The sequence below is a fragment of the Falco punctatus genome, assembly GCF_963210335.1.
Source record: "Falco punctatus genome assembly, chromosome: 10".
Classification (NCBI taxonomy): Eukaryota; Metazoa; Chordata; class Aves; order Falconiformes; family Falconidae; genus Falco; species Falco punctatus.
Genome location: NC_137590.1, coordinates 32247510 through 32268139, shown reverse-complemented (window position 1 = coordinate 32268139; position 20630 = coordinate 32247510). Strand labels below are relative to the sequence as shown.

At 37.5% G+C, this 20630-nt stretch overlaps 1 protein-coding gene across 9 annotated transcripts in view; it reads left to right on the top strand.

Moving 5' to 3' along the window:
* Positions 1–20630, top strand: part of PLEKHA7 (pleckstrin homology domain containing A7) — a 160138-nt gene that overhangs the window by 118395 nt on the left and 21113 nt on the right. For all 9 annotated transcript variants that reach the window (XM_080405488.1, XM_080405486.1, XM_080405487.1 and 6 more), the window contains 7 exons: positions 1425–1913; positions 7158–7677; positions 9727–9813; positions 12143–12196; positions 17903–17971; positions 18141–18221; positions 18689–18838. In XM_080405488.1, coding sequence (XP_080261614.1) covers positions 1425–1913; positions 7158–7677; positions 9727–9813; positions 12143–12196; positions 17903–17971; positions 18141–18221; positions 18689–18838 — 1450 coding nt within the window. The remainder of the gene's footprint in view (positions 1–1424; positions 1914–7157; positions 7678–9726; positions 9814–12142; positions 12197–17902; positions 17972–18140; positions 18222–18688; positions 18839–20630) is intronic.

Sequence of the window (20630 nt, the reverse complement as noted above, 5' to 3'; positions counted from 1 at the left end):
GATGTCTTTTGTTCCATTGTTCTTAATTAGTGCTAGAGGCAAACAAAGCCAGCTGCGCCTTCATGTGCTTCCAGTTTTCCCCTTTTCTTAAAACTGATGTAGCTTTCTTGATGTTTTGACTTTGGAATGTGATTCTTCCCCTACAACTCCTTGTGAAAGACTCTACTGTGAGACAACCCTGCTTTGAAGTGTTGGGTCTGTGAGGATTAAAATGTCATGGTGCAGTTTCTCAGAGTATCTTGCTCTACTGCTTGCTTTTGGCAAATCACATATAAGCAAAAAATAAAATCAGCATCTCTTCCAGAGTTTTGCATCCTGTATAATTTTATGTTAAAACTTTCTGGATTTAATTTAAATTCAAATAACATATAACCTGTTACCTGGGTGGTTTGGGTTTTTTTCTTTATCTTCTTCATAAGGATAGGAATAATTGAAAGAAAAATTGGGGAAGTCTGGTACATTAGAAGTATTGATCCAAGTGTCCTTCCTCCTAGTAAAATATTCATTTTGAGACACTAAGTAGACTAAAGTGAAAACAATTGTTTCATGGCACTTATTCAGAATTCACTTTCCATAAAGCTTTAAAGAAGCTGAACTTAGTTTCAGAGAAGATGAGGTGCTACTCCAAGATCAGTGATGCTCCATTGAATTGTAACAGAAAAAAAATGTTGTAGAGAAGCTTATCATTGTAAAGAGATGAAGAAAATTGCAAATGAAGTATGTTATGCGTCAAAAGCAACATAAAACTTTTAGGATCCTTAGACATTTTACAGTGTGTTGTAAGTTTAATGTCAAGATTTCTGATACGGAATTTTTTAAATATTTAGGCAATAAGATAAATAAGTAAACCAGTGTGCATTGCAATATGTATTGGGACCAATGGAGGTGGTTTTTTATTATTTTATTTTTTGTAGGAATATCCCCCAAGTTAAAAATGCCCTGGACAATGATAGTACTGACTCAAATGTAGATATTTTTCTGTCCTCTTGGCCAGAAATGACTAGTCCTCAAGGCATCTGCAAAGATACGGAAGACGACTTTTACTTTGCAACGAGCAGTTGGCAGTTTGGTTTTGGTTTTTTGGCTTTCAGTGTTTCCTAGGATAGGAAGACTTTATTTTGTACAGGTTTTTGTACATTAATATTACACAAATTGAACACTTCTTTCATACAATATTAGTGTTTTCAGTCATTTTTATGGATGCATATAAATAATTTCTGCTTTTTTGGTAGCACTCTAAAGGTATCTTTTGTCTAACTGGGGTAACAATGGGAGTTTTGCTGAGCATCTCTCTCTTAACATGTCAAAACTATCACAGCTTGGAGAATGTGCTTTTGTGGGTATCCTTTCTAAAATAGTAACAAGACCACATCAGCTTTTAGCGGTTTAGCAGTGCTCATTACTGAAATGTATTTTGTTTTCAGGGAAAGTGAAAAAGTAGATCAGCAAGCTGTTCCCCAAGTCAATCACGTGGATGCCTGCAAAGATTGTGTGAAAGCAGAGATTACGGATACGAAAGAAAGTTATCAAAAATCAGCTGAAATGCTTGGATATGATAAACGTGAAGAGATAAGAAGAGAAAAAGAGGAGGAGGAGCATTATAGCCACAGAAAAGAAACTCTGGAAACTAAGAAGGGAAAGGCTAAGCATGCGTTAAGAGAAGCTGATTCATTATTTCCAGACTTAACGAATGCATCGTGGTCCCAAGTAGCTCAGCCTCAGCCAGCTGAGAAGAATGGAACGCTTCCTAGTTCATTAAGTATGAGTGCTGGCCTAGTGGAGCAGCAGAATGGTACCAGCTCGTATAAAAGAGGGTTTGTTCCCAGAACAAATCCAGATAAACAGATTCAAAGGAAAAGTAACATGGCTCAAGTGGAGCACTGGGTAAAAGTCCAAAAAGGAGATACAAAAAGGTTAGTAATGGGCCCATCTTTACATAGACTGCCAAATGGCATTTTCTGAAGTTAAAGGAAAATATGTGCTAGTGATAGGTTTAGTGCAAATCAGAATGGTGTTTTGCAGAGACAATATATAAGAAAACTTACTTTCTCTTTCAGCAGTGCAGAATGGTATTTTTCAGGTGTTTGTCTCGGGGGGCAGTCAATATGGGATTGACTAATCAAATCCCTTTAATGTTGTTACTGTATTGCAGATAGAAAAAGTGAGATTAAAGTGCTGCTTTTTTTTTTTTTTTGCCTGTTTTTAATCACAGTGGATACTTAAAACTTCTTAAATTTTGCTGCAATTGAAGAGCCAGGAAGTGAAGTGCAGCCCTCAGTTACCTCTAATTCATAAACAGCTACACAACATAAATTATAGATAATAGTTTTCCACTTAAAGGTAAAGAATGCTGATTGGGTGTTTTTCTACTTTCTGTTCCTGTTCCAAACGTCCATTCACTCCTCTGTATCAGATCAGTGCACTCAAAGCCCGAGTGTGTGTGTCACATATTGAAAGGTCTCCGTATATTAATTTAGTTAATGAAGAGGTCCTAGGATTCCCATGGTCTCCAGGATTCTCTTTTCCCTTTTCAAAATTACATAAATTGTACCAAGACGTGGAATGCACACTGGAATGCTTTTGTCATTTGAAAATCTCATAACTGCTTTACTATCAAAGCGTGAAAAAATAAAGTGATGTATATATATGCATCAATTCAGAGTGTCACCTTGTGTCAAGTGGCAGGACAGACAGTTGGGCTCTGTGCTGCAGGTTAAGATTTTTAAAATACGGATAACCTGTTGAATTAGTACCTTATAAATTTGCTAAAATCTAATTATAATCAGCATGTGGATTCAGGAGGGAGAAAACTTTTAGTATTTTTTTTTTTAATGCTTATCTAACATTGGTCAAGAAATTTAAGGCTTACTGATTCTGTTTGGAAGTCCATTTTTTAATCTTTGGAATTACCCTTGAAGCAGCTTTTATACTTTTCAATACTGTTTAACGTTTTTCTAGACTGCTAGAGTCAATTGACTTACATCTTTTTTGCTTGGATATCAAGCAATACTTCCCAAAAGTGTGTGATTTTAATGAAAAAAAGTACTTGGTATGTTGGTTCTTCTTATACCCACGGGTGTATTATTAAAAAATAATAACAGAAAACTGTTAAACTAATTAGCCCGCGCTTAAAAAAAAAAAAAGTGTTGATGTTTTTCACATCAAAAGTATAGGCAGTAAACAGGCTTGAGTGATAGCTAAGTACTGTTTTCTTCCTAATTACTCTTTCCAGTAAATCACCTTTAAGTGTGTATCAGGTGTAGAGTTAAAATAGCGCTGCTGCAGGTGCCAGTTTTTGTTTTAGATAAAACCAGCTACCTCAGCTGGAGCTGCCAAGTATTCAATGAAACTTCATGAGAGTTCACTACAGCAATGTAACCAAAATCTATATATATATATATATAGTATAAATTTTTTTAAGAACTTTCTTTGTGTTCTATTTTAGTTCAGTTGACCTTGTTTTCTTTGTCTTTCCTTGACAAGTGCTGCTATATTCTTTGAGTTCAAAATAAATTGAACGTTACCTTCCTGAAGATTAATAGATGAATCTTTTAAACGGTACCCTCTCTCAGCCTGAAGAGGTTGTCGCAGTGCACTTAGCTGATGGACAGAAATGGCATGTTAGTTGTCAAATGTTGTCTTGATTGCAGGATATAGATATCTAAGGGAGTCGATGATTTGATTGACATTCTATTTTGATTTTAGTAGATATGAGTGGACCACTTAGTCAATGCAGAGCATTAAGAAATTGTTACTCCACCTGAAACATTACAAAGAACTTCTGAGGTTCTAGAAGCCTTTATAATTTTTGGACACAGAATGAGTACTGTTTTGTTTCCTGGTTCAGGTGTTTAAAGGTGCAGGGCTTGCAGCAAGTGGATTATGACAAGAAAGAACTCTTTCAGCTAGGGGGGCTTCACACAAATACAACAGTTTGTATAACTTTTTGCAGGGATTGCCCCTTTTATGTGGATATTTAGATCTTTCAAATAGATCTTTTACTTCCCCTTTTTATAAAAAAAGCACTTGGAACTGTTTGCTAACTAGTAGATGTTAGCTGTCACTCTGGACATTCACCTACCTCTCAATGAACTGTTGGCTGCACCACAGTTACATCCAGTGTAGCCATATAACCCCACTCCGTTCTCAGCAAAGGGGAGTACCTGCTTTGGTAAGGTTCGTGCTAGCCTTTGGGAGACATCTAGAGAATTGAAAAGTTTGAAAGGAGGCTTTCAGGAGATTTTGGTTTTAAGTAATTAAAGGTCAGGACCATCAAACAGCAGCTGTCAAGAGATTATTAGTCTTTGGTTTGATTCCAGTACCTGGATAGACATAGGGAATGCATTATTGTAAAGAATCTGCCATTGCTAACAGTTTATTTGCACTTAAAAACATACATAAATCTGATAAAGATAAGCTCAGTATTTCACAACTAAATGCAGTCATGTTGAGAAATTTCCTTCCTTGTAAATACAGTGTTTAACATTTTTTGATACGCAGAACTTTCCGTTCCTTCCTGATGTGCTTAAGGAAGAAACATTGTCTTTGTTAGCTTCTCTGCTTTCCCATGAATGGACGTAGTTTTCCAATAATTGTGTTTGTTTTCATTTGAACTTTTGTCTTTTCTTTTTGAAAGATCTTCCATGCCATTGCTTCCCATTGCAGTCCCTGAATGATTTTCATGGCCTGTAATCATATAATATAGCATCAGGCCAGTTTTTCACTCTTCAGTGTCTGCTTTCCTTATTATATTATTTCTACCTCATCATTCAAGAGCGGGAGGTTCACGAGAACAACTGCTTTTGCTTATTTTTACTCTTGATCCTTGAGAAAGCAATTGTCCACAGTCCGTTGTGGACTAAGTGGGGTCATTTGGGACAGCGTTCTTTTCCCGTTGCAGAAATTGATCTGTCATCTTAGTACCTGTTTTTATGTAGCGTAAATGATTTTTAAGGTTCTGAAAACTTGTGTGGTAGAGATGCCACCTGCTTAAAGCCTGTCATCTCAGCTGGAGGTTTCTCCCATCTTCATATACTGAGAAATTGCAGCCTGCCTGTATATAGGCAGGTGCCTCTAAAGTTCAGGTTGGATGTGACTTTCTCTGTGCAATCTAACGCACGTGCAGCTTTGGGGTTTCTTCTAGCAGGTATTGCATGAAGTATTGCATGAAGCTGGCACTTCCCAGCTGCTCAAAGTACTGCTTTCATCCAAACATTTTTTAGTTCCTTTCAGACAAATTAATTCTTTTTTGGAGGAAAGGTGTGATATTTCTGTGTGTCCTCCCCAACTAAATCTCATGGGGTATTTCTTTTCGGACGGTGTTAGCTCCTAAAGCTGCTAGCCCTGGTCACTTCATTGACTACCATTAATTCCGGCTGATGTCAGTACTGAACCCTTTCACGTCCAATTAGAAAGAAACCACACACAGATGATTTGAAACATTCACTAGTTTGCCATTCAATAGACGGCTCTGCTAGGTTGGAGTATAGGAATGGTCAAGCCCCCTTGCCCATTTTTCCGCAGAAAAGGCAAAAGGATCTGTCCTAGCTTCATGCCTGTCTCAGATGTCCTTTTGAAGCATCACCCACTCCAAGCTTTCTCCATTCTCATTCCTGTTTAGAGAAAACATGTTTCTAGCAACCACTTTGATTTTCATGTGGAAAGAATTAGCAGTACAGTGGAGAGCATACAGGGTACAGACAAATAAAAGAGGCTACTTGACCACTAAATGCTGATCTTTATTGCCTCTGTTCATACTACCTGCCTTCACTGTGAAACCTGAGGTAACATCACGGTTCTGTGCTATGAGAGCAGTGCTTTGAGGAATCTGTAAGTGCTCGATGCAGCGCGGGGCAGTTATTCTGCTTTCTGGCATGAGGAATTATGTGTCCCCCCTAGAGCATCCGTATTTCAAGGCCACCCAGCAGCGCCAAATCCTGCAAGCAGCAAGAGACAGAGGCTGTTACTGAGCAGGAGTTACCAGCAGCAGTTCCTTTCCCCCTGCTTCTGTTATTCTTTGACGCTGAACAAAGAGGTTCCTTTCCATCCTGCCCTTTCTTTCATGTGGAATTCCTGCAGTTCCCAAACCATCAGGTCTCCCTCTCATGCAGAAAGTGGAACCTACTGAGTGGAGTGATGAATGTGCTCCAAGTATCTTCATTTGTGGGGGTGGTTTTTTGTTGTTTTTGTGTATTTTCTGTATTGCTGCTCTGTAGCAAGTCTAGCAGAGTGGTTTTCTGTTTGGTGATCCTCAGTCAATGGGCAAATGACTGCATGTACAAAACCCCCAGATATTTAACTGGAGAATCAGAAATTAAGCAGGTTCTTATGCATGAAGTTACAGCAAGATTTTGACTTCAGAGTAGGAGAGCTAACTTTGTCAGAGCTTTTGCCAATTCTCTCTTAACTCTCTCCCTCCTAAAAGATTTAATTTCTACAGTTTAAGCATATTATGGGTTCAGTACTAAAGCCCGGATGCAACACCTTGTTTGATATTTTAGTTTCTCAGTGAGTTTTGTTGCAAAAAGCCTTGTGTTGCTTGAAACAGTCAAACCAGAAGGATTAGGTCAGATGAAAGTCAGTCATACAGATCTGGGGGCCTTGAGCAGTTTCTTACCTTTTTTTTTTTTTTTTTAATTCTCATGAACAAAAATTATCTGAGATACTCATTCTGTGATTACTGAGATTTCTTCTTGCACTTTAAGGTAATTTTTTTATAATGAGCCCGCATTTGTTGTTCGTAAACCACACCACCTAGTGGTGAGCAGGCTTTCGGTGAAGATACATACTTTAATTTATGAATTTGCTCTTTAATCATAATAATTCCTTTCTTCATGTTCTTGACATTCCGTTTGGCCTAAGTACATAATGCTGCTGTTCCTTAATTTTAGTTCCAGTAGGTCATCCTAGGTTAGACACTAAATTAAAAGCCTGTATTTATACTATTTGCATCTTTGCATGGGTACAGCATAACATTTTTGGGCAATACGTTAATATTACTTTGTTATTTTTTCTGAAAATTCTTTTAAAATGACTCTGATGTTGTGTCAAGTAGCTCCTAAGCTAATGTCATTAGAGGTTTTTTTTTTTTTTTAATCAGTCACTCCCGCTCGTCAATGTATGCTGAAATTTACCCATTTCTTCCACCTCCTTTACAGCCTCACTTCTGATCAGACTCTTACACGTCAGGGTCCCAATCCACCTTTTCCTGAAAACTATCACACTTTGCCAAAGAATACCAGGCAGCATTCAGGGAGCTCACCACCACCACCAAACCGCAATTTGCCGAGTGACTACAAATATGCACAAGATCGCGTTAGCCACTTGAAGATGTCCCAGGAGGAAAGGAAAGCAAACAAGGATGGAACTGTTTGGCAGCTGTATGAGTGGCAGCAGAGACAGCAATTTAAACACGGCAGCCCCACTGCCCCACTTTATGTAGGTTCTTCAGACTTTATTGATCGTAGTAAGTCAAAAAGTTCATTAGATGTTCCACGATCGATATCGGTTCCGCCCTCTCCATCTGATATTCCTCCACCTGGACCTCCAAAAAGCTTTCCCCCAAGGAGACCGCATACTCCTGCAGAAAGGCTTACGGTTAAACCATCGGATGAGAGACAGACTGTAGACGTTCCTTTTGCTGGATCACCCAGGAAGATACGAAACCATGCGGTAAAGGTTTGTACACGCTATAACTGATTTCAAAGTGTGCTACCTGTGGTGTCGTACATCGATAATTTAATTTACTCATTTTTCATTTCATCCTTCCTTGTGTATGAAAGGTTGTGCAAGTTGTAAAAGATAATACAATGAAGAATTTTCTCCTGAAATTCTTATTTTTCTGATAATTTCAAATTGATCAAGTTTTGTTGGTTGGGAAAGGAAAGTTGGTGGCACATCACATCGGTTTGGAGTATTTTTGTTTAAAAACTGGAAGGCATAGATTTATATGTATAAGATACACAAATTGTAGTATTTTAATGTATTGAGTAGATAGGCAAGAATATAAAACTCATCAAGATAAACTCCTCCTTGATTATTTACTTTTGCTTGTAGTCTTCAGTGTTTGCTGTGTCTGCTTTCTCTACCTGCTTTGCTATTGTATTTAGTCTTACAGCTGATTCAGTTTTTAGTTACAGCTAAAAACATAATAATCTTTCATGCATTTGATAATTTAAGCCCTTTGCAAAGTCATTATCATTGGGCTAACCAAAATCAAATAGCGTTGATCTGAAACTGTAACCTTTTGCGGAATTCCACTATGGTTCCTTTTGTAGGTACTGTTGTACCCTCTTATCCACGGGTGACCGAGGGTTTGGTACTCCACATGGCTCTCCTTGCCTAAGGAGGAAAGCAGGGAAGTTCAGGATTGAATCAATGTAGAGTTTACTTTTCTTGGTAGCTCTTACACAGGAATAAGTGGAAATGAAAGCCTCTATTCACCGAATTCTTTGACCTCAACCAAGGGCCCTGATGGGGAAAGTATTTGCAAAGAAAGAGAACTGTAAATTCCCATACCTACTGTGGGGTCAGGACCATGACTTTGGATTGCATGCTAGCTTTATGCACAGTTTAGCTTATTTTTTTTTTTTAGTTTAAATGCAGTATAGCTGTCAGATGTCTTTCAGCATTGATACATTTATAGTATTCTGTCAGAGGATGAAATAGGCTAGTGATGTGCAGCACTGGAAATTAATATTTGTTTTAACTCCTGATTATATTATACCAGACATTTGGTTTCTCCACGTGTAAACTGAAGGAGCATTACATCCCTTGCAAAGGAATGTACAGCAGTCTTTTCTCTTCCTGTGCAATGTAGCTGCATAAATTTTGCTCAGAAAATGAAACTCTTTACATCATACTGGCTTTACCAATATAGGGGAATACAGTTTTTCTCATCTGCAAAACTTTGCTTCTGTGAAAGGTTCTAGAGAAAAACTGCTCATGTTTTTATATGTAAGTACACAGCGTCATTTTACATCTAAATGTATGTGTCTACAAAAATCTGTTATAATGCTCCCTACCTGGAATGCTTTATTAAATTCCATCCAGTTACACTTTTTTTTTTAAATAAATTTAAAAAGGGGGAAAAAAGGCAGAACAAAACACCGTTCAGTGAAATTCAGAAAGGTACAAAAATAAATCACGAGACATTTAGTCTGCCTTGAAGAAAGTTGTAAAAGTTTGGCATTAAGAGAAGGATGAAAGAATGGATGTGCTGTAGGTTTTCATGTTATGAGCAGAGACGGGCAGATAAAACATGATTATTTAAAAAACCCTGGTATTAATGGAACCCATTGCCACAAGGTGTCACTCATGTCAGTAGCTTAGTGTTCCCTGGCTGACAGAAGGCATTCACAGCCGGCTGTCCTAGGGCATCAGCCAACCAGCCTTTCTCTGAGAGACATTAGGTAGGGGGGAACTTTATGAATTTTTTTATTATTATTTGCTGGAAGCCACTCGGCATGTGCTGCTGAAGCATCTTGGTCTGCCAGAATCTGCTGATTTGCCCAGTGTCACAGGTGCTAAATTTGCATTTGTTCATTCATAAGCTCTACTTAATCATCAAAGGATCTGGCTGGCCCATGGATGTTACCCTAATCCAAGCATGCTGTGAATTCAAATAGAAAATTGGGGCAGAGGTGTGTATCTTCCAAATTTGCCCTCAAGTGCAACGTACCTCTCACTGGAGGTGATCCTTAACATTCTGGCTGTGGCTTCTTACAGAGCTCAACTCACATCGATCGACGCTCTATGCCTGCCATGGGCTACATGACACACACTGTGAGCGCACCCAGTTTGCATGGCAAGTCGGTAAGTTGAGAGTTACTTTTCCTTTTTTGTCATCATAGTATTGTAGTTAATTTTTCTAATCCTGCTTGTTCCATAGTAGTTGTATTTTTATTAGTTAAAACATAAGTAACTTGAATGAGAACTTAATCTTAACCAGCTCCCAGTAAAGCCTGTAGGGATTTTGCTGTTATCTGCAACATGAACAGGGGGTGAGCTGTCTGTTATTACAGGACTCAACTTTTATTATGTTTATTTGACCAAATACAAAGTTAATGAAATAATTGCTTAATCATGTCAAGTAACTGCTTTCTGGGCACTGAGGTGAAAAATGTAATTACAGTTCCTCTCCCTGAAGACTGCTAATTTCCTCTTTACACTGTGTCTAAATACCTGCAGCCTGAAGAGCTAACATTGCTTCTCATTCGATTAAGGAGACATCAGGCTAAGTTGGCTAGTATACGAAATTACACAATCGCACAATTACTGCAGCACTTGCCAACTAATTCCACCTATCAGGTCAGCTGCTGCGTGGCTCATCTGTGCCGTATGACATCTTGTGACTCTGCAAATGCTTCGTTAGTGGCGTGCTTGAGTCTGTGCTTTCTCGCCCATCCTTTGGTATTCTTACAGTTCCCAGGTTGTTTGCGGTTTTTCTTTGCTGCTGTATTCGCTATCAAAGATGAGCGTTATAAGTTATAGGGCACCGGTGCGTAATTTTCAAAGCATCATGTATACTTCCTTTTTTATACTATTTCTGAAAATGCTGCATCTTCAGAAATGTGGGCTAAAATAGAAGTTCATTCTAAAGCAAACCCATTTCTTTGTGCTGCTTTCATGATGGGATTGGCTCCCTGTGCCACACGCTGTGTCACCTGCAAATGGAAATGCATCAGCCAGTTTGTACATCCATCTGAGCTTGCAGCTGTGTCAGTTCTGCAGGTGAACCTTGGTTCAGAAAAGCTCAGGTGCATTTGGGATCATCGGCAGGGCTCTTGATTGCCCTGGTGAATGAAACTTGTAAACTTGAGATCAAACTGAAATGTACTTACACAGCTCTTGGGTTCGTATTAGAGCCTCAAAAATGGAGCCACCTGGGAATAAAACGGGGTGACTCTTCTTCGAATTGGTGAAGACTTTATATTAGCCCCAAACTAAAGGAATTATTTTTGAATTTGGAAAAGTTTCATGTCCTGCCTTACCTCACCTACAGAACAATTGCACTAAGATGGGCAATAGTAACAGGGGTTTCTCCAAAAATAGGCAGACTTCCTAGCCAAGTCCTCAGCCAGACTTACAAGCTGATTGGATGAGAATTGTAAGTGAACACCTCTAAAGAAATGCAGGTGTGATCTATTGATTTTATGGTATAAAGGGGTTTTCTTTTCTTTAACTACATACACATTCTCCTTGGCTCAAAACTTGAGAAAAGGTACAGCTGTGTTTTTCTTTTATTCTGAATTTTAATGTACCCAGGATAACATCCTGTCAAAATAGCAATGAAATCCTAGGAAATTTGGGGCATTTTGGCTGACTGCAAAGCACATTTGCAACAATTAAACTTTATTTTGTTCTGTATTGCAAATACTTCTTTTGAAAAAAGGAGAAATAACTGTTATGATTTCTGTGCATGCTTTTTCTTGAAGTGACTGTAATGAGGATGTTCCTAGATGAATGTAACTATAAAATTAAGGTGATGGCAATTACAGGTGAGCCAATGAAAAATAAGGGTCAAGTTGAATGCTCTTACTTAAAAGAAAAAATGGGTTCTCTAATCGTATAAGTGAGATCTCTTTCAGTATTTTAGTCACAAAACTTATTTTGTACTTCCACTGACTAAAAGAATTCATATCTTAAAATATGTATGAAATGTGATCAAAAGTATTGTAATGGTTTGTTATATGATGGCTTCTGGTTACATTCAGTTAGGTAGAAGGCTTCTCTTCTGCTCCCAAAGGGAGATACGGTGCTGGAGGATACCACCTTCGCTTTTTCAGTGAAGGGATGGCCAGTAGGAATTTACCTTTGAGAAAGTAACTTTTGCAGATCTGTTGTTTCAGGTAGTTATGTATCTCACTAGAGGTGGAAAACTCAAATCTCTGTTTGGAGGGTGGGCATGAGGTAGTAATATTCCTGGGAAATTTTTTGCCCATTTTCAGCTGTAAATAGCAATATGCTGGTGGAGCAAATCTGCTTCTTTTTTTTTTTTTTTTTTTTTTTAATGTGCTCCCTACTCCGTTATTTTGATTCTTCTTTCACCCAATGTCTTATATCTAACCAACCCAAGCATTCTGAAATTGTTTCAACCATTCAAATACATTGCATTGTTTTTTCCCTATGTACTTACCTGAAGGCGGATGACACTTACATCCAGTTGAAAAAGGATTTGGAGTATCTGGATCTAAAGGTAAGATTTTATAGGAGTCTACTTCCATTATTATTTTTTTTTAACCCAGTGGTCTTTTATATGTCATCTTTGTACCTGCAGGTTTTCAGATCACCTGCTCAGAGATGGGAATTCTGTCTTTTGCCATCACTGTGGCACGTAGAATATTGAATGTCTTTATAGTAGTGACTATGCAATTAAAAGTGCAAAGTCAGAAAGTATAATTGCTTCATCTTGTAGGAGGAACTTGTGTTACTGGTACTCCAGATGAATATGATGTGGGTTTAGTGAAACCAGATAAAAACTGTTTCCAAATGTTTGTCTGCTTTAGTTCAAATGTAGCATTAGAACCAATATGAAGTCAACTCCTCTAAGTTCAAATAGGGTGTTCTTTTATTCCAGCTTTTTTCCCTTTAAATCTCCTTGATCTGACTTTTTCCTTGCTTTTATGACATACTGTATTTATAATGCCTTGCTTTCTTGTGAAAGTGTGGTGATTAATTAGCACCTGACATTGTTTTCATGTTATTACAGCTAAGAGATTTCAAATGCACCATCCATCCATCCATCCATAGGTACAATCTGCCCAAAGAGTGTTACATGATATGTCCTTAAAAAAAAAAAATAATTAAAACTATGATACTGAGCATCAAAGCATCCGCCTAAACTAAATTACTTCTGTATCTTGTGCACCTGATAGTTGGCAATTTGAAAGCAAACCTAGACTTACTAATACCAGGTTTAGAAGAAAAAAAAACCCAAAAAACCAAACCCCAAATTTACAATCATTGTGCTTTGCAAAGCAGTCAGCCACTTTCTGTGGTGTGTAGGATGTCTCACCACATTGAAATCATAAGGTGTTTCTGAAAATCAAGGTGGAGTGAAAGCTGGCACCTTGTTATCCTTATTGTTTGCACGTACGTAGCTCTCACTGATGCCATGGAGTGTTGCATATGTGCAACTAAATGAGCTGACTGGCCGTGTCAGTATGCATATTTCAATTTCATCTGATGTTTTAATGGCTGAATATATAATTGAATACATCAACGGAAAACATTAGTCATACATATTATGCATATATATAGTGTCATATATACAAAGAGTTTATCACATAATGTATGTGGTATATATAGTCTAAATGATCAAATGTGTAAACTTTAAAATTGGTTGGACACATTGCACTTTAGGTCTTGTTCTTGGTTTGTTCATGGGTTTGCCAAATGTAACTGCATCCCAAGCTGTTGGCTGAGTTTTTGTGACAAATTCCAGTTTAAAGGTCCTACAATTTGAGAAATTATTAATAGAGACAGTGTTTTGTGTATTATAAAACAGAAGTTTTCACAGTTAAAAAGTGGCCACAGTTTAAGCCTTTGAAAATGTTAATATGCTTAGCAAAATTATTGGGATGGGTTTTAAACTTTTTAGTGGATTCCATCTGGATTGCTTCGTTGCAGTCTGGGGCATAGATCTGTTTGGTCTCCCAGAAGCTCCTCTGGTGCCTTCCTGCAGTCTGTGTAGCACCTGACAACAGTAGCCAGAAAGAGAAATGTATGTGGGCGCCTGATCTTTATGTGAAAAGGAACTTGATGCTGGCGTTGGTTCCCTTCTGAAAACCTTGCCATTCAAAACGTGAAGTGTGTTTCCCTCAGGATGATGTGATGTTTCACAGCGGGCATTCTTTCAGTGGTGATCCAGGAATGCAAAGATTCAGGTCAGGTTGCTGAGAGATTAAGGAAACCATGTGAAATTTGAGAGGGTGTCTTTGTGTTGTTGAATTTGTGTTTTGCCACTAAATGTAGAGATGCTTTGTTTTGCAGTATGAGGAAAAAGAATAGACTGCTGGATGAAACTCAGCAAATCACTGATTTGGTAACGGTGGAATATGGCACATGCACAGTTCATACACATGGTACTTTTCATTAAGACACTGGAGGCTCAGATGGCGAGCCTGTTAATTCAAGTCTCTCTTTTGACTTCATTGGGCTTTGAGTTAAACACACTCTGATGAAATAATTTCAAATAGGACTGAAGATTTTAGAACTGGAGTTAAACTTGTTTCTTTTCACTAAATCCATTATTACTGAAGATCTCTCTCTTCTTAGAGGTTTCAAAATACAACTTTTCAACATGGAATAGCAATTAAGCAATTAACTGCATAATGCATGCCATAGTACTAAAACTCATTACAGTAACTGGTTATGCAGCATTTAGTAATTTGTCATTACTCACATGTTTTATATGTGTGTCCCCTGGCTCTTATCCTTTTATACGAGCCTATTTTTTATTACTTAAGTGTTTTAAAATATTATCTAATAAATAATTTTTATGTTAATACCAAGATGATATGGATCAATATTATAGTGTATGGTCATAACATAAGTATGAGTGAAGTAAAAATGCTCCAGAGATACTAATGCATTTCAGGAGTTTTCTCTTGCATGTGAGCTATTTCTGACATTAAAAAAACCCACATCTCGAGGCTGTTTACTCACGCTATGAAGAAAAATTATTGATAATTTTGAACTTGCCAAATACATTGTGGAGGTTTCCTTTAATGCTACTGCCCTTAGGTGATGAAATTTTTTTTTCCCAAAAAAATTGTAGCAATGACTTTGTATTCTTTTTTCACTCACGAAATAGAGGTGTTGTGGATCATGGAAGACATGGCGTATCTGTATGCTGTAGCATAACCATGCCTCTTCTGCAAGCAGATGTCTACAGCTGGGAGTTTTTAATCTCTAGAGTGGATAGACCCTGTATTAGAAAAGCAGAAAGGAAGAGCAAAGGAAAGAAAAAGTTTTCCCCACAAGATTCTGAGATGACTTTGCAAGTAAGATGAAATACAAGTGGGGAAGGAAGCTTCCCTTCTCGAGGCTATGAAATTAAGTTCAAGCAGGCCACATGAGGGATGGATGGGCAGCCTCACCTCACAAGACTTTACAAACATTCCCCAGCAGGTTATACAAAATATGGATGAGGAAGTTTAGGAAAGTTTGTGTCACTAAATATAAATTGTGCAACCAATTGAACCAAATTTGGGGCCTCTCTCGGTGGTTCAGCAGTGGTCCTGCTTCATTCTTCTGCAGTCAGTCATACTGTAATATCTGAGACTTTCGTTTCAGCTGCAGCTGAAAGAGGTTGCTAGTACAAGCTTGTGTCACGTAGGTAACAAAGGAGATAGTGCCTGGCAGGTATTTGTTGTGGGAGGAGGGGTAAGTGTGATTGCAATGACTTCTTCCACTGAGGTTTTAACTAGGTTGCTCAAATTATCAATATAGAGCTCTTGGCACAAGTGTTACTACATATTATAGCACAGAAAATATCTTGCTGTAAGTCGTAACGCTCTTGAAACTGCAATTGGACATGTCTGAACAAATCCTGTTTCGTGTTGTGTGTTTGTGTGTGTGTTTTGTAAATGAAAAAAGTCTTATGGTTGGATGAGCAGCCTGCCCACAACATAAGCTAGCTGGATACCCAGTAACAGCTCCTGTACTGGCAGATGATAGAGACTATAAAGCTCAAGGATGGGTGTGACATAAGAGCATGTGATTACTGCTGCTCAGAGGTTTGGGGGGGGGGGTTGATTTTGACATCTGTAACAAGCTATTGCTAAACTTTTGTTTGAAACAGATAGAAAATAATGGACCTCTGATCAACATGATATACAAAGTGCTAAAGAACTCAGCACAAGGGTTACTGTCCAGTATACATGTAAGACTGCTTGCATCTGAAATGTGCTCATCCCATTGCTTTTTAAAATAGCAGTCGGTGTTTACGTATTCTGGCTTTTACAGGCGTCTTACGGTAACCAGTAGTGCTTTCTGTAAGACTTACCCCCCCCCCCTTTTTTTCTTTCTTTTTTTTTTCTCCTCCCCCTCCCCTTTGGGAGTCTGTATGCGAAATTATGGCTGACCTCAGTGTTTGGTTTCATTTTATCATGTTTTGAAAATGGTTGTGTCGAGTAGTGACTCCTATGTGTAATTTTGAAAATGTAAAAGCATGCTATATCTCCATTATGTTCTCATGTTTGCTGCTTGATAATTAACAAATTCTTTACAGTCCTGATTATGCAATTTAAAATATCCCCCAAATCTGTAGACCTTGGTTTTTATGTTAATTCCATTGCTTTGAAAAAGGCTTTTGCATTCTCTTAGCTTGCAGATAATTAAATATGCAAAACTATTATGTTGACATGCTAGTGTTTATAGTTAAGTTTAATTATTTGTTACTGTTATACATAGGATTTGGCATTTAAATAATTCCATTAATACTTCTGAAGGAAAGGGGGTTTCTTATGTAAAACACATCATTGTTGAAAATCAAAATACCTGAAAACTGGAAGTTTTGAGAGGCAGTAAATGCTTTTGATTTTGGTGGTGGTGAAGCAACATTTGATCACATGAATACACATGATTAGTCTTTGAATGGAGTGTGCCGTTGGAGGGGAGAAGACCATAACCAGAAATGCTGGCCATACTCTTCTGTCTTAAACCTACTTTGTTACTTGAAAATACTAAGTGTAGGTGGCTAACTTCATAGAACATTAGATGAGAAACAGGTTTATCAAAGATTTAGCTAGGCTTAGAGTAAAATAGAATTACTTTCAGAAAGTGAGCATGATTGTGTAGGTGCCCGTTAGGTTAATAAGTAAGCTATGGAGCTTTAAGCCTGGAGATTGCCAGTTGCTCAGTAAAAAGAAAACTACCCCTTCTACCACACCAAAAAAGCCAACAACTTCTGCTCTAATATTAATTAAATACAATATTTAGATGAATTTTCTTCATAAACTCTGCCTGTATATGAATAGAAATATACTGTATATCAGTACCATACTTCTAAACACCAGGTATTTCTTTGGTGAGACAGTATTTGCCTTAATGAATTTTTAGGAGTATTGTAATTAGTAATACTAAGTCATTAGGTTTTAAGGCTCTTAAAAACTGTTTGATTAATGAGCTGTATCATATTGCCATTTTTTTAACTTCATTTACTTACAAAAAGGGTCCCATACAGACAATGAAAATAATAAATGTTTCTACAGAGATAGGCATGCCTTCGTTTTAAGATTGCTGTGAAGGTTGGAAGTATAATACAGTGTGGTTTCTGTACAGATTTAAAAACTGTGTTATGCGGGAAGATAATCTTCTCACCAGAAATTGAATATGACACAAGTGATTTATGAAATGAGAGATTTGGTATATTATAAACACGTCAAAATAGATCAATTACATTTAATTCCAGTATAGTGCTTCTATAGCAGTCTGTCTTTAATAAAATTCACCCTGTAATATGGAAGAGACTGTGCTTTGTAGAATTAAATAGTTGCCAAAAATTTGTATTTTTAGTCTTTAATTAATGCTGTTATTCTTGCAACCATGCATTTAAACTGTTCAAGTCCTTTGGCTTCAAGAAAGCTAGTAAAGCTGAACCGTTAAAACTGTTAGGTTTTGCAGGAGCAGGACCCTTGTAACCATAGACCGGTGGGATTATGCTGTTTTGTACAAAATTTCAAGCAACTGTAAGAGTTATTAAATAGCCTAATATAACTAGTAATCCTTTCTGCTAACATTGTTTTAAAAATAGAGGCCGTATTTGAAAAGACTTGTCTCCAAAATTTTATTAGTCTTTGTTAATACTGAATATTTAACAAAACTTTTCCTTGTTGAAGCGTAATTAAGTTGTAGTTTGCAACAAATTTCTCAGATCTTTAAAACCTGTTCCTCTTAGGTGACAGGACGTGACACGTTAAAAGAACGAAGTACAAAACCTGTCAAGATTGCAGAAAGTGATATTGATGTAAGTATCAAATACCACTTCAGAACTTCTCGCACTGTTTTGGTTATTGATGTTGTACTGTTACATGTTCACATTATTATGCTCTTTGGGGTAAAATATTGCTAGTGGAGATGTTCCTGCCTTGCTTTTTAAAATCTGACGTTGTATATTTGTATGATTTCATTTTCAGGTCAAGCTAAGCATTTTCTGTGAGCAGGACAGAATTCTGCAGGACTTGGAGGACAAAATAAGAGCCCTTAAGGAAAATAAAGTGAGTAGAATAAAAAGGGCTTTATAAAATAAAATAACAACTTTCAATGAATCGTAAAATAGGGAATTGCAAACCAAAAATCAAATTACTAGATGTTGCTGGCATTGTAGTAGTTTTCTTTGGACGTGTGTATAAATTTATGTTAAGGAAAAGAATTGGATTTTATGTTAGGATTGAGTACCCACATTTAGAAACCTGTTCTTGAAAATGAAAATGACCCTCTCAGTGCTTTGTTTTTTCCACAGTTTTGGCTACTTAATGGAAAACACCACATAATTTTGGTTATATTTGTTAATTAAGGCTCTTGCACTTTTTTCATTTACATCTTAGCCTCCATAAGAGGAGGTCAACCCTAACCTCTGGTGGCTTATAGGAAAGACTGGAGGCATGGAAAACAACTTTCATATTCCCACAGGTAGATGTAGAATTCCATGTAAATGTAAGCTTGGTGCCATCTTCTTTCTTAGGATCAGCTGGAGTCTGTTTTGGAGGTCTTACACAGGCAGATGGAACAGTACAAAGACCAACCACAACATGCTGAAAAAATTTCTTACCAGCAGAGACTTTTGCAAGAGGATCTCATACATATTCGGGCTGAAATATCCAAAGTTTCAACGGTTTGTGTTTTCGGTTGTTTCAAGAAAACCATAATTAGAATACCAGTTTGAGTAAAACTGTATTGTTCGTTGGATAGGGAGTTAAGTCCTATTCAGAACTGATTTGGTTAAGGTATAGGGTACTAAACCTGAACAAAAAAAATTAAACAATCTCTCTAGCCTTCATTTTCAATGCCCCCTTCCCACTTTCCCACCCACCAAAAAAAAACCACCTCAACAAACTTTTTATATACCTTTTTCATTTATGTATGGGGCTTAAATTGCAAATCTTTCAGCTAGTCCTTTGAAAATATAGGTGTGATTCCATGGGATTTTTCCAGGGGAAAAGGAATTGACAAAGTCTGTTGATATTTTGGTCAAAATTTACTGTTGATATTATGACTGGATAAAATTCAAATGCAATTTAATGTTACATTTTTATTGATAAAAATATTTCTAAGAATTGGCCATGAGAGTATATTAAAACTGGACGTTGTGTACTCACTGTATTATTCTTGCCTCTTAATGAATATGGGACTAGCTCTTCATCACATTGTTTCTGGAATTGTGTGAACATCTTTCCTGTTAGTAAGTTCTATAGTAAGTATGATCATTAAAATGCCAGTATTATTTAAATATATATACATACAGTGATTTGTGCCTGTAGGAAATGGCTGACTTTCACAGGCAGCATTTAAATTTGGATTGTGGGCATAAATGGCAAGAAATTGTAAGACTGGCTGTACCGGTCCAGTTCAAGGCACGTTCTAGCCCAGGGTTCTGGCTGAAGCAGTGGGCCTAAGCAGATGCTTAGGGAAGAGTAAGGATAGGAGAGGTGGGTAGCATTTACTGTCATAACCAATCCAGCTTCTGTTTTCTGCTGAGAGAATTCCTGAAGCTGGTATTCTGTTTGTCTCTTCAGTGATCCTCAGTAGATCTCATGGCCAAGAACCTGTACACTCTCCTATTCAATTCTGTGAACTTTTTGCATCCAAAACATAATTTGGCAAGGTACTGCATGGATCTTTTCCCCACTGGGTGGACAGCCACTTTCTTTTCTTTGTGTTGAACCTAACTGAAACATGTTTCGTGTGATGGACCCTTATTCTTGTATGAGAAAGGATGGGGAATGGTCAGTTGTTACCTGCTCTCTCCATGCCACTCATGGCTTTGTAGACCTCCATTATTTCTTCCCCTCAACTCCCAAGTCTTCTCCAAACTTCAGAAAAAAAGCCTTATTCCATCATTCCTTACATAAAAATGCACCAAGCACTTGATTTTCTCAGTTCTGGGTTAGAAGTGCCATGGATGCTGGAAATGATCTAAGTAGAGTGAAGGGATAAGCTTATTTTCCAGGTGTCTGCGCGTTTATTCACTGCTAATGCCATTTCAGCACAGTCTGAGGAACTTTTAATGGGTAGCCTGCTTTGTGTTGCAAAACATGAGCTGTGGTTTAGGTGACTGGAGCTCAGTTGTAAAGTTGTTTTAATTAGAGGAGCAAAGTAAAAGGAAATGGAACCGGAACAGACTTGATTCCTTCATAACGTAGTAGTCATGGTACAGATTCTGTTACATGCCAGTTTTATGCTTGAGAAATGGGTTTGTGTGAGGAATCTGGCCAGAGGTTTTTAACTAGGCATTCTTGACTTGATCTCACAGGCTATAAAGCATTTTAAAGTTTATCATCAACCCATCAAAAATGTAGACTACAAGATGGATTTTTTGCTTCTTTTTATAATAGAAAACCACCACCTCATAAACACTGGGGTGCTCAGTTAGAGAATGGATAGAGTGATTTCAAAGTTTATCATAA